Source organism: Tachypleus tridentatus, chromosome 1 (assembly GCF_004210375.1).
Source record: "Tachypleus tridentatus isolate NWPU-2018 chromosome 1, ASM421037v1, whole genome shotgun sequence".
NCBI lineage: Eukaryota > Metazoa > Arthropoda > Merostomata > Xiphosura > Limulidae > Tachypleus > Tachypleus tridentatus.
The window spans coordinates 164,147,251-164,161,659 of NC_134825.1; the positions used below are offsets into that span (position 1 = coordinate 164,147,251).

Below are 14,409 nucleotides of genomic sequence, written 5' to 3' on the forward strand. Positions count from 1 at the left end.
AAATCTTTGTAATTTATAATCGTGTTTCGGTATTTAATGTTAAATAAATTCGATACCTAAGTGTGATTTTCAAAGTGAAAAATACAGTTTAATACCTGATATTTTAATGTTTGAAGCAATTATAATATTTAATGTTTATGTATAAAACATGAAGTGCTTTATTGACTTTTAAATTTCATGTTAATTCTCATCTGCCTTTGTTGAAAACTTATCTTTGCCGCATGACTATGAATTTGTAAGCCTAACAGACTTGTGTATTTATAACACGTACTTAAGACAAGACATATGTTTATATAGTAAGTGCTTGGCAGTGAACGTTCAGTTTTTAACATGTTAGATCAGATGTATATGTCAAAGACATTAGATCATTCCGTTTTCTTGTATAGGTCTTTTATTCAATGAATTAAAAACAACTAATTGGACAATGGAATATACAACTGAAAAATACGGCATAGTTTCACACACGCGGGAGTTAAATTTCACTTAACTTATATTAAGACGTTTAATTTTTCTATTGTATAATTATAAAGTTATTATTTGTTGTTCTTAACTCCCTTTTTCTTATTAAGTCGTTTAAGATTCTGAGTTTGGGTGTGTATTTTTCTTGAATCCAGAAGATGGTGCATGACGTATATTATTTTCTCCAGTTGTACAATGTTGTGTCCTTGTAATTTTCAGCAGATTGAGAGTAATGTTTTGGTCTGTGCAACTAACCTTCAGATTAAACAGAGCTGCCAATTTTTGGTTATATTTTCGTACGTTAGAAAGTTAACGATATGTTGGCATTACGAAAAGCAGAACCAAAAACAAAGATGAACTTTCAGCTGACCTAATTACATGAAGTGATCAATACAAAGCACTGATAACTTCGTTAAAGCTCTGACGTTTTCAGCACGCGATTAAATCTGAAATTGGAACTCAGACAACAGGTTTTGAAAATAACAAGTGAACTAATGCAGTAAATCGTGTTTCATATTTTTTTCAATTTAATATAAATACAAATGATTCCATGTGAAATAAAAATGAATGCTTTACATATAATTAACGATAATATTAAACATAAACTTAATTTGTAGAGGCTTTAAACCTAAACTACAGGCAATTTGATATACCTTACTATTAAAGTCAAATGGAAATAACATACGTTTATATGGTCGCGCGTTATTTAAAAACGATTTTCAGTAAGAAAACTAACGACGTAACGTAGCAACTAAAGTCAATATAAGGGCGAAACTACATCTTGACATTGTTTGACATTTCATAGGTAGTGTTACGTCATAGAAAATGGATCGCTTTTCAGAAGGGTATGTAACAACTCTTTTTGACGCAAATTAGGATTTAGAATTTCCAGATGTGACAAAATAAATGTGGCGTATTGTAATTCGTGAGAATTCGCGAACACAAAGGTCAGTGGCACAGATAAAACTAGCAATATAATAAAGAAGAATCTCCATCTGGAAATGAAGCCAACAAAATATGGGTTGAACTAGATAAGGCTGCCAGTCACACCTTTACCACAATCCTTGCATATCTCAGTCAGACGGAGAATGAAACGGGTATTCATGCTATTGTATACAAAGATCTATCGATCGAGACACCGAGTTCTGTGCCTATGAATTTTGGTGTGATCCGACTGTTAAAATGCGTTATTAGAACTAGAAACTTTCGTACACGAAACGGTTTATGCAACGCATGCAAGAAAGGGTAGTGTAATTTGGACATGACAACATCATAATTGAGTCTTTTGTAGTGTACGCTACGCGACAAGGCTCTTTTATAGATAGAATACGGCCTGACATGGTTAGGCTTAGCCAGCTGTAATTGATTATCGTGTTTCTTCCACATTTAATTCGAACAGTGCTCGTCTTATTAAGCAGATGCTTTCATTTGTGGACATACCTTATTTCTGAACCAAAGAGACCTACTGAACAAGTGATTTTTTTTTCACGCACTCCTTTAAAGCAGTTTAAAGATCATTTTAATTTTTAATTCTTGTTAGATAAGAAAGGGAAATTTAAATTTATGAGGTAGTATAAATTATCAAACGTTTTCTTACATGAATAACACCTAGGAAGTCAATGACAATGTAGCTACCGTTACACTAACGTTATTCAAATAGTTCTCTTAGGAGTAAGTAGAAAGAGTGTCGTTAGTGTAAAAGGAAAGAGAAACTTTAAGATCCGTTAAGCATGAAACACGCATAAGAGTTACGAGAACACAGCGAAATAATTATTTCATAACATGCATAATGACTATGCAAGTATTCTATGATTAGATCACTGGAGATGGAAAAAGGTTCGGATAATTCATTTTGAAACTAGTATTTTATTTGTCCAGCAATAGCAAAGCAGTGAATGGACTGTCAAACATGATTTTTAACAGCGTGCAGTTAAACAAGACGTATTCAAATGAAGCCCGGCATGGTCACGTGGGTTAAGACGTGCGACTCGTAATCTGAGGGTCGCGGGTTCGCATCCCCGTCGCACCAAACATGCTCGCCTTTTCAGCCGTGGGGGCGTTATAATGTGACACTCAATCCCACTATTCGTTGGTAAAAGAGAAGCCCAAGAGTTGGCGGTGGGTGGTGATGACTAGATGCCTTCCCTCCAGTCTGCTAAATTAGGGACGGCGCAGATGGCCCTCGAGTAACTTTGCGCGAAAGTCAAAAACAAACAAGCAAAGCATTGAGATGAATTGGAGAAATATGTATGACCTTCATATGACACTGTGTATGTACATAATACAACTTACTGTAGGGATAAGTAACATAAAAGCCAGCAAGTAAACCAAATACACCATTCAAAACAAGTTTCATTCATTGAGATGATTAAAAAAAAGTTACAGTTCGGTTCGTGCCAAATTACCTGAATGTATTATATTTTTTTTGAGGGTGATTGTTTGTTTGTTTTTTAAATTTCGCACGAAGCTACTCGAGGGCTATCTGCTCTAGCCGTCCCTAATTTAGCAGTGTATGACAAGAGGGAAGGCAGCTGGTAATCACCACCCACCGCCAACTGTTGGACTTCTCTTTTAACAACGAATAGTGAGATTGACCGTCACTTTATAACGCCCCCACGGCTGAAAGGGCGATCATGTTTGGTGCGACGGGGATTCGAACTCGCGACCCTCATACTACGAGTCGAACGCCTTAAACCTGGTATTTATATATATTTTAAAGTGATAGGAGAAAACACGATATGAAATGATTAAAATATTTATTTTATTTCACTATTTTCAGTTATCTGGATTTCTACATTCACGGCTATAGTCATGCAGCTATAATACTTTAGATACTATTCGCTTTGAAACTTGAGAAATAGCGAATTAAAGGCACCGGTAATTTCAAGCGATTAGGTTTGTTTCGGAAGTGGAATTGAAGGTGCGTAAAACTCTATGGTTAATCAGCGTCTTTAATACAGACTGTTTGAGGTTGTAGATAGAAAAATAACAAAAACATATTACCCATACGTGCGTTTTAAATGTAGACTGCTTTAAATTTTAGATACAAAAATAACCAGAGAATTACCTAGACATGCGTTTTTAACATAAACTGCTTTAAGGTTTTGACACAAAGGTAACACAGGAATTGCCCGGATGTGTGTTTTAGTGCATACGATTTTGAGATTTAAGATATAGAAATGACTTAAAATTGGCTTCACATGTGTTTTTTAATGCAAAATGCTTTAAGCTTTAGATACAAAAATAAACCAAAACAAGTATTCGTTCATGAGTTTTTAATGTATGTTTTAAGCTTTAAATACAAAACAAAATAAAAATATCCAGAAATGCGGTTTTAATGTAGAAATTTTTCAAGTTTTAACAAAAATAAACAAACAATATCCAGACATGCATTTTAATGTCGTATTTTCAAGCTTTAGGTACAAAAAATTAACAAAAAACAAATATCCGGACATGTGTTTTTAATGAAGGTAGGTTTAAGTTTTACATACGAAAATAAACAAACAAAACTCTTTGAAAGTGCATTTTTAAAGTGGACTGCTTTAAGCTTTAGATGCAAAGTAACCCAAAATTGCACAAACACCCCAGATACTCTTTTTATACAGTAAGGAATAATTTTAAAATTTTCTCTTTCAAATAAATAATAGAAGCAAGAAGCTTGAAGCTTAACCACGCGACTTGAGTTAACTCACAACGTAATTAATCAAATGTTATACCATGGTTTCATTTGTACACAATAATATCGCGTACAGCCATAACAACACTCCTTCTTTAAATCCAACCAAGTTTGTTAAAACCGGAAACCGTGCAGGTAAGCTGAATACAGCTGGTTAAATTACTTGAAGTCCTATCTGTATAGATTATCACACACGTTGTTTCTATTGCCACTGGGGCAGGTTACGTATTCTATATCTTTCAGAGCCGTCCTTCAACAGTGCTTGACGTTCTTTGGGCTAAAATCTATCAAAGTGTCTGCAACAATATGCCTTAATAAACAGCATTGGGAGACACTTTAATTCGCTCATCATGTTTTATCTTTAAAAGAAGATGTCCAAACAATTAGTTTTTACGTCACCACTCGCCTCTGTTTGTTAGAATTATTGACTGCATTGGGGACACAAGCAGTCGAAGACGGTAACTTCACTCGTCACAATCTGTAGAAACGACACCAGAACAGCTAACACCAGTAGTAGAAACCAAGCATGACTAGAGGTGCCATTGGTATCACTGCATAAACCTAAAGAAAAAGAACGAAAAAAAAATCATTTGTTAATTATAATCATTTTCACACAAGAAGTCATACTGTTTCCAGCATTTTGGGAAGTTAATGTGAAATCATTGAAAATCATTGATTTCTCTTTCCGTAATACACTTGAAAAACAAATCAAAGCAAGATAGGATCTCACCTGGTATATTCTAGGTTCAAATTAACCACGATTATTATATGACATTTCTACATTATTGAAAGTAAGTTTCGGGTAAAAGCCTAACATTATCTCGTTGGTAGTTAAGGCTCTTTGCTCGAAGTTCCAGACAGACTAAGTTTCAGTGAAGGAGTGGAATTTGAGAGAGGGGGGAGTTTCGCAGTTGGTGTTTCAAATGTATACCTAGTGTTTTTATATTCTAACTATAAACAAAGTAAGCTAGTTGTTTGAGCAATGTAATTTCAAATATTTTATTGGTAGAAATAACTGAAAGCGTAAAATCCTAAGTACATATTTTAAACTATGTAACTTACTAGCAAACTGTTGAGCTTGTGTGATATAGGTTTAATAAGAGTTGTACGAATCGATTTATCGAACAGAACAAAACATGTGTGTTCAATCACAGAGTTTCGTGTGGCTCATGTAACAAACAAAACGAAATAAGCGAATTAAATCTTTTCCAGTATCCGTGTAAGCTTGTATAAATAGATATTATGCAACATACTCTAGATTCAGTGAAATATATATTGTGCAAACATATACATGTAAGATAGAAATGTTCACAAAATAAGGAGTCTTACCTCTTCATGTTAACATAAACTGTAAACATTGTATTATTTCTTCATTTTAACATAAACTATAAACGTGGTATTACCTCTTCATGTTAACATAAACTGTAAACATTGTATTATTTCTTCATTTTAACACAAACTCTAAACGTTTTACCTCTTCATGTATTTTACATTTTAACATAAACTCTAAACGTGGTATGACCTCTTCATGTTAACATAAACTCTTAACTCCGTATTATATCTTGAGGTTAAAATAAACACTTTACTAAGAACCTGAGAACACAAGACTTCATTGATTGCCTAAAGCGGTTACTGTTTACAGCAACGTGGGATGAATGGTTTGATAATAGTGTATACACTCACAAACATACTTTTAACGACGAAAAGTTTCGCAAGAAAACAACAACCAAAAACTGAGCTGACGACGACATTACGAAAGAAAAGTATAATCAAGGTTAAGTAAAAAAAAAACGAACATATGCCACCTGGTGGGGATCTGTTGAGTTGTTCTGGTTAGCTCTATAGCTCTGTCACTCTCATGAACACACAAATTCAAAAGGAATCTAAAGAATCCCATTACATATCGAAGAATTAATAAAACTCCAAGCGTTTCTCAAATTGAACATGCTTGAAGAAATGAATTATAACGCAAGTACTTCTAAAGGCAGGAATACACACACACACACACACACACAATATATATATATATATGCACCATCAAAACCTAAAAACAAAGATTTCTACCTTTCCTGTGTTTAATCTATTCTCAAACATTATGATTTATATACATCGTTTAACGTTTAAAGATAAGAAAGATTGAGGATATGGACTTTCATATTTTAGTAACTATAATAAACATTACAATCACTGCATCTGATAAGGAATTCATGTAGCTCCTAGAGAGTTTTATTTTTATTCTAGAAAAGAGTTGAAAATAATTAGGAATAATTCAATTTAAACACCAGCAGCTGATGAAGAACTGAAATCCAATAAACCAAGAATATGTGACAAAACCCACTAAGTCCACATAATATTTTTATCTCTCTTATTTTATCTATTAAGGATCCCAAACCACATTTCAGATCTATAGGTTTCGGTTAAAGCCTGACATGATCTGTTCCCCTTTTGCAAGTGTTATATTATGATTACAACGACCTATTAACTATCACCAAAATGACATCCCCCCGTCCAACACACGCACGAGTAATCTTCAAAAACTTGACCACTGGCTACTTGAACTGTATTCTTATAAGCTTCTGGTGTGAAAGCCGTAACTTACAAGTCAAGAGGAATGGTACAAGATTGCCAATGTGATTTTAGTCACAAATTCCAAGCTTACTGGATTCCAATGTTTCGTCTATGTAATGATTAGCAGCCTATATAGCCATTCATTTTCAGTTACTAATTAGGCACAAATGAGTGGATAGCTCATAAGCCATTCTTAGCTTTTAATACCACAAAGAGTGGTTTTTGCAAACTTTAGTGAGAAAGACAGCAAAGTTACAGGAGGGCTATCTGTGCTAGCATTTATGGTTTGAAACCGGTGACGAATAAACTAAAATAAATGTGAAAAAATACGTTTCAAGTAATTTCTGTCTGAAGCACTAGGCTTTTTATATTATATCCGTCTGTGGTTCAGCAGTAACTATGAGGAATTATGACATTGAAAATCATGGGTTTCTGTACCCATAGTACACACACATCCCATTGTGTAATTTTGAGTTTAACAACAAACAAACAGTCCTTCTCTTATTGCTTTCCTGCAAAATTTAAGTGTAATTAATATCTTCCCTGCAATTTCCTTCTGGTGAAAATAGTAACTTTTCTTAGTTCATTGTTTGTTTGTTATGAATTTCGCGCAAAGCTACTAGTTCATTGTTTGTTTGTTATGTCGTGTTAGCTACACGAGAGCTATCTGCGCTAGCCGTCCCTAAATTGGCAGTGTAATACAAGAGGGAAGGCAGCTAGTCATCACCACCACCGCTAACTCTTGGGCTACTCTTTTACCAACGAATAGTGGGATTGACCGTCACATTATAACGCTCCCACGGCTGAAAAGGAGAGCATGTCTGGTATGACAGGGATTCGAACCCGCGACCCTCAGATTACGAGTTGAACGCCTTATCCCACCTGGCCATGCCGGGCCATTCTTAGTTCATAAGATAATGAAAAACAAGATTAAAGTTTCTCTGATGACAAAATTAATAAATTAATTCATTGCGCCACTGAACGTGTGAACTTCCATATCCAATAAAAAGTAATTTTGTGTGATATAGAAATAACTAAATGTCATTTGAAAATTGAAGGCCTGACGTTTCTTAGAAACTGAAAGTGGAAACCTAAGAAACATTAAACAGTTTAATAAGAACCCTTACTTTTGCCTGTGAGGCTAAAGGCGATGAATCCGTCTCTTCCGAGTTTCATGTTCCTCAAGCAAACGTCAGGACTTCCGGAAAAGTGAAGAGTTTGATCGTCTTCCGCAAACACCTGGGACAAACAAGAATGTTTGTGAAACAGGTTTTGAGCTGAACTGTACAGGAAATCATTCTATTCTTATTATCAAAAATGCAGGAGTTAGGCCTAGCCTGGAGCTTAGAATACCCGGATGGTGAATCTGTCGATTCTGATACGTAGCCCGTTGACGCAAACATGCACGCGAAACGTAATAACCGCCGATTTACTATTAGGGTATGTTTGTTTGTAATTCAACACAAAGCTACCCACCATTCTGCCCACCATTGGCATCGAAATCCGGTTTGTAGCGTTATAAGTCTTCAGACTTAACGCTGCACCACTGGCTATAAAAGAACCAGATAAATACCACTATTCAGTCAGACAAGAGTAGCTAAGTAGCCGTCTTGTAGCTGTATGCTAAATTTGTGAAACAAAAAAGAACCATAAATGCAATATTACCTCATAAATAGTATTTTTTAATGTTTTTGTTCAATGGATAACTATAATATAATTAACTATATCTCCAGTTCTTTAACGGAACATTACTATTCCTAACAAATACTGTCAGATTGCTTCACCATATTCTAGCGAAGAGCTAACCTGGACTAGCAGTGCTGTGTAAGGCCCGGCATGGCCAGATGGTTAGGGCTCTCGACACGTAATCTGAGAGTCGCGGGTTCGAATTCCCATCATACCAAGCAAACTCGGTCTTTCAGTGGTCGAGTCATTATAATTCGACGCTCAATCCTACTACTCGTTGGTAAAATGGTAGTCAAAGAGCTGGCCGTGGATGGTGATGACTAGCTGCCTTCCCTCTAGTGCTAAATTGCTAAATTAGGGACGGCTAGCACAGATAACTCTCGTGTACCTTTGCGTGAAATTCAATAACAAACAAAGACAAGCAAACAGTGCTGTCTAAAACGGAAACTTTTCGTTGTATATTAATTAATCTAATTCTGATATTTTTAAGATTAAAATCCTATTAACATTAATTACGTCTGTATAAGTTTCATTTCTCGTCAGTCACTTTAACCCATCTCAAAGTTACTAAAACTGATCAAACACAAAAGCTAAGCAAGAACAAAAGATAAATCAGGACTTTCGTATCTTCTTACTCGAATTAAGAAAGATGACTTCAATCAATAAGTTGACTTTCAAAACAACCTTGATAGAAAACAGTATCGAGTTTATGTTATTTTATTATTATTATTAACAGCTCAATGTAAGACGTTTCAGTGGACTTTTCGGCTCCAGTATCGAAATCCTCGTCCAAACTTACTTATCTAAGACTCCGGTATTGGAAATGTCAGCTGTGATATGAAAAAAGATGAACAACTAGTAAGCCTGGAGAGAATTCATCGAGATATTTGTTTAATAACTGTGCAAAAATTGAGTATGTTATAGATTAAAACGGTTTTGCACTCTCATCACGTAGTAATAGTCAACGTCACCATGTCAGACCATGATCTATCTGACGACTGTACATCTTTAACAGCGCCTTGCAACGCAGTTTCTATCGTTAAAGATCTGTCATGACTAAAACACATCACTCCTCCTTACTTGCTTTCCATAATCCATCGAGTCTACGAGGAGAGGACAACGGTTTTCCAACGCACTTTTCAATATTCTGATCACACATAAATAGATAGATGACTAGACTAGTGTGTCTTAACGTGAAACAGTACGAATACCCGTTTGATTCTCCAGCGGCTTGAGATATACGATTATTGAATGCATTTGTCATGTAAGCATCTTGCGTATACGTAACTTGTGTTATTTTTCCAGATGAAGATTCTTCTTGATAATATAGAATGTCATTGCCTGGAGCACATGGATGACTTCTGCTACTCACCTTCGTGTTTCCATGAAGTTTAACCTGCTATAAGACGTTGCACTTTGTTTGTCATGTCTAGAATACGACTTGTTGCAGGTATCTTTCTGGATGGTCCTTCTTGTCCCAAGCTTATCCATATTTCTTTGGTTTCCAATTGTTACAAGGATATCCATCTTGGAAATTATACATTCTCGATTTTAACATATCTTTATGATGTAAGTGTATAAATATTTTACGTCGGGTGTGTGTTTTCTTAGAGAAAAGCCACATCAGGCTATCTGCTGAGCCCACCGAGAGGAATCGAACCCCTGCTTTTAGCGTTTTATTTTGTGTCGGAAAAGGCTGTTAATACCTTTTCTATAAGCAATTACTTCTTGGTGGAGTCACACAACCTACGAATGGAAAACAATATCAAAATAGTTCCAAAAAATCCCGTTCCACAAAGACTTCACGTGGGACGTGGTTGTGCTTTGACTTGCCGATTTGCATATTTTAATTCATTTTCTAATAAAGCACTCAGTCCTCTGTATTCCGCGTTGTGGGCTTCAAATAAAGATTCAACTCAGTTTTTAATTACGTTGGTACATAATAAGTAGTGTGAAATTTAGCTGAAAAAGTTTTTTTTTATTCTGTAGAAGGCAAATAAGCTTTATTTAATTTGTTGTAAAGCGTATTTAGAGGTTCTATTGCCTATTGGCTAAGAGAGAGTTGCAAGTAAAAATATTTGTACTTTCATAAGATATAAGCGAAACTTGTAAAACATGAGAATAAACATTCTTCATTCATTTGACGACGACTGGAATTTTAGTAAAACAGACAGGTATAAAATATTAATAGAACCTAATATCTATTATATCTCCGTCAATAAATAATTTATTAATATCTATTATATCTTCTTCACTAAAGAACTTGTTAATATTTTGTTGTTGTTTTGAATTAAGCACAAAGCTACACAATGGGCTATCTGTGCTCTGCCCACCATGGGTATCGAAACCCAGTTTTTAGCGTTGTAAGTCCGCAGACAAACCGCTGAACCATTATTATATCTCCTTCTGTTTTTTGCTTTTGAATTTCGGACAAAACTACGCGAGGGCTATCTGCGCTTCCCGTCCCTAATTTAGCAGTGTAAGACTAGAGGGAAGACAGCTAGTCATCACCATCCACCGCCAACTCTTGGGTTACTCTTTTACCAACGAATAGTGGCATTGACCATCACATTATAACGCCATCACGGCTGTAAGGGGAAACACGTTAAGCGACGAGGATTCAAATCCACGACATTCTTTACCCTAGGCTTTGTCAAGTTGACTTGTAGTATCTTCTTTCTACTATTAAGAAAATCAAAAAAAGAGTTTTAAAATTGAAATTGCAGACGGATTAGTTTTTATCTAGGTTACAAAATATGTGAAAATAATAAACTGACATTAAAATCATAGATTTTCCCCAGTCTAACCATCGATTCATATTTCTTTTGGTTTAATTCTCTGACTATCCCTTCAGTAAATTTGTGAAATAGTATTTTATTTCACTGAAGTGGGAAGGAATGTCACGAATATTTACATGTAACAATACAAAAACTCCAAAGTTTAATCCTTGTGTTTTATAGGAAAGAATGTCACGAATATTTACATGCCTCAATACAAAAGCTCCAAAGTTTAATCCTTGTGTTTTATAGGAAGGAATGTCATGAATATTTCCATGCAACAATACAAAAGCTCCAATGTTTAATCCTTGTGTTTTATAGGAACGAATGTCAGGAATATTTACCTTCAACAATACAAAAACTCCAAAGTTTAATCCTTGTGTTTTATAGGAAGGAATGTCATGAATATTTACATGCAACAATACAAAAGCTCCAAAGTTTAATCCTTGTGTTTTATAGGAACGAATGTCACGAATATTTACATGCCTCAATACAAAAGCTCCAAAGTTTAATCCTTGTGTTTTATAGGAAGGAATGTCACGAATATTTACATGCCTCAATACAAAAGCTCCAAAGTTTAATCCTTGTGTTTTATAGGAAGGAATGTCATGAATATTTCCATGCAACAATACAAAAGCTCCAATGTTTAATCCTTGTGTTTTATAGGAAAGAATGTCACGAATATTTACATGCCTCAATACAAAAGCTCCAAAGTTTAATCCTTGTGTTTTATAGGAAGGAATGTCATGAATATTTCCATGCAACAATACAAAAGCTCCAATGTTTAATCCTTGTGTTTTATAGGAAAGAATGTCACGAATATTTACATGCCTCAATACAAAAGCTCCAATGTTTAATCCTTGTGTTTTATAGGAAAGAATGTCATGAATATTTACATGCAACAATACAAAAGCTCCAAAGTTTAATCCTTGTGTTTTATAGGAAAGAATGTCACGAATGTTTACATGCCTCAATACAAAAGCTCCAAAGTTTAATCCTTGTGTTTTATAGGAAGGAATGTCATGAATATTTCCATGCAACAATACAAAAGCTCCAATGTTTAATCCTTGTGTTTTATAGGAACAAATGTCAGGAATATTTACCTTCAACAATACAAAAACTCCAAAGTTTAATCCTTGTGTTTTATAGGAAGGAATGTCATGAATATTTCCATGCAACAATACAAAAGCTCCAATGTTTAATCCTTGTGTTTTATAGGAAGAAATGTCACGAATATTTACATGCAGCAATACAAAAACTCCAAAGTTTTATTCCAGTGATTTATAAATTACTGACATTTTTTCAATCTTTTTAAAAGACTAATAAAAATAAATGTCACATTCTAACTTACCATCAGTGTATTTTACAACATAAATTAAACTTCAATAAAAAATGAGATGAGGCAATAACGTGGCAAACAACGTAATCTGGGTAGAAAAACACAAAAGAAGATTCGGTGATAAGTAGATATAAAGCAAACAATGATTCATTAGATGCTGTAACATCACAACAACGGGGCTGTTTTAAACACAGCGATCACGATTCGTGAATACACTGACGGCTAGTTAAGTTCGATCCGATCCAAGAAAAACCTTCTTTATATTCAGACCCACCAACTGACTGCTTGGTTTCACGAGATGAGTGAAAATAACTTACAATGCAATATCTTCTCCGAGTTCTGAGCGCACTAGCAATGAGGTAATAAGTTCCATTTTCTTTCCAACTGCCATGACACTGGAAACCTGGATAGAAAGTAAATCAATTAAATAGCGTTCATATTGTTTCATCACTTAGTGACTGTCGTGTGGTAGCGACGAGGGTTTAGTTTGTAAACTGTAGAAGAAACACATTTCCACCTCTAATTATTATTGTTATACTTGAGTTAACAAATAGGTTCGAGTACTTTATTAAGACGATATAATGAGTTAAAACCTATACTAATATAAACTGAAATTCTATAGTACGTACCTAATACTGAAGCATTCCTCCATTGAGTTAATAAGGGGAAAAATTATTAAACCTGTCAGTCAGTTTAGGGTGTTTTGAGAGATAAACATCTATAAAGAATTTTATCAAATAAGTGAATGACAACTTCATAATCAAAGTCCTTGACAGTCTCGTTTTGATTTCGTATGACATGGTGTAAAATACCATTAAGTCAATATGTCTATTTGATGGAATACAGAATTGTTAGTTTGGTGAATATTCATTTGAATACTAAGAAATTCTTTACGGTGTGTACTTGAACATGATCGTACCGTTGATGGAAACGTTGTACCTGTTCCAAAAAATAATCTTTCTTGTGGTACAAGTTGCAGCTTGTAATAAAAAACACAATAATATTGAGTTATGGACCTTTTACACTTATTATTGTACTTCTTAAGACATTTTATCACTTTTAGAAAATCACATTTACGTTTGTAAGAATCAAACAACTTTAACATTTCATTGTGTGTTTTTAAATATAATTTACTCATAGCCTTTTGGTCCGAAATTTGGAAGAACAAAATGTACAAAGCTGGTATTTTGGCTTTTCATAAAATAATATATTGTTTCAAGTAACATAGAATGTAAAAATAACATGTTTTATAATAATAGCTACAGCATTATTATGAGTAGTTTTAAACTGTTTATGCTATACAGATATATCGCTGAAACAAGGTGCTTTAGACAAATATATTTAAACTCTTAAGCTACGTCTAAATATAATGTTATTCAATGTGAAATATTTTAAAAAATGATCTTCATCTATAAATTATACAAAGAGGACATCAAAGTACGGAAAAACGTTGAACGATGTCTTTACATTATGAATACATATTTTATTTTAATATATATATATATATGTACGAGAGTACTTCATAGTTAGTAATTTAATATTTCAATATTTCTCTTTTCTTCTATTAAAGAGTAACAGCTAGAAATGATTGATCCCAGCGTTTGATATCAGAAAAACTGATGATTGATGCGATTACTTATATATTATATACAATAAAACAAGAGCCATCAGAAGCTAAGTTGAAACTAATGTTAAAAAAGTCGGTAATTTGATTAGCTAACACTCACGTTATAAAGAATGCTTTCATGTAGATATATATGCAGTGCCGGATTATCCTAGTAGCAAAAGTAACATATGCTAAGGGGTCTCGCACTTTCAAAGGTCCGCGCTAAATGCTTTCTAGCTATCAACATGGGTTGGCCATTCCCAAATTCTATGTTGATAAAAATGGATTGTTCATTTCG

The 14,409-nt window shown here is 34.2% G+C and overlaps 1 protein-coding gene across 3 annotated transcripts in view; it reads right to left on the reverse strand.

The window, feature by feature from the left end:
• Positions 1 to 3,719: 3,719 nt before the first annotated feature.
• The window catches only part of LOC143229670 (uncharacterized), a 208,038-nt gene continuing 197,348 nt past the window's right edge, over positions 3,720 to 14,409 (reverse strand). For 2 of the 3 annotated variants that reach the window (XM_076462344.1, XM_076462322.1), the window contains exons 12-14: positions 12,823 to 12,908; positions 7,831 to 7,942; positions 3,720 to 4,696 (exon numbers count right to left, since the gene is read on the reverse strand). In XM_076462344.1, coding sequence (XP_076318459.1) covers positions 4,557 to 4,696; positions 7,831 to 7,942; positions 12,823 to 12,908 — 338 coding nt within the window. In that variant the 3' untranslated portion in view covers positions 3,720 to 4,556. The remainder of the gene's footprint in view (positions 4,697 to 7,830; positions 7,943 to 12,822; positions 12,909 to 14,409) is intronic. The other variant, XM_076462333.1, reaches the window with a different exon arrangement.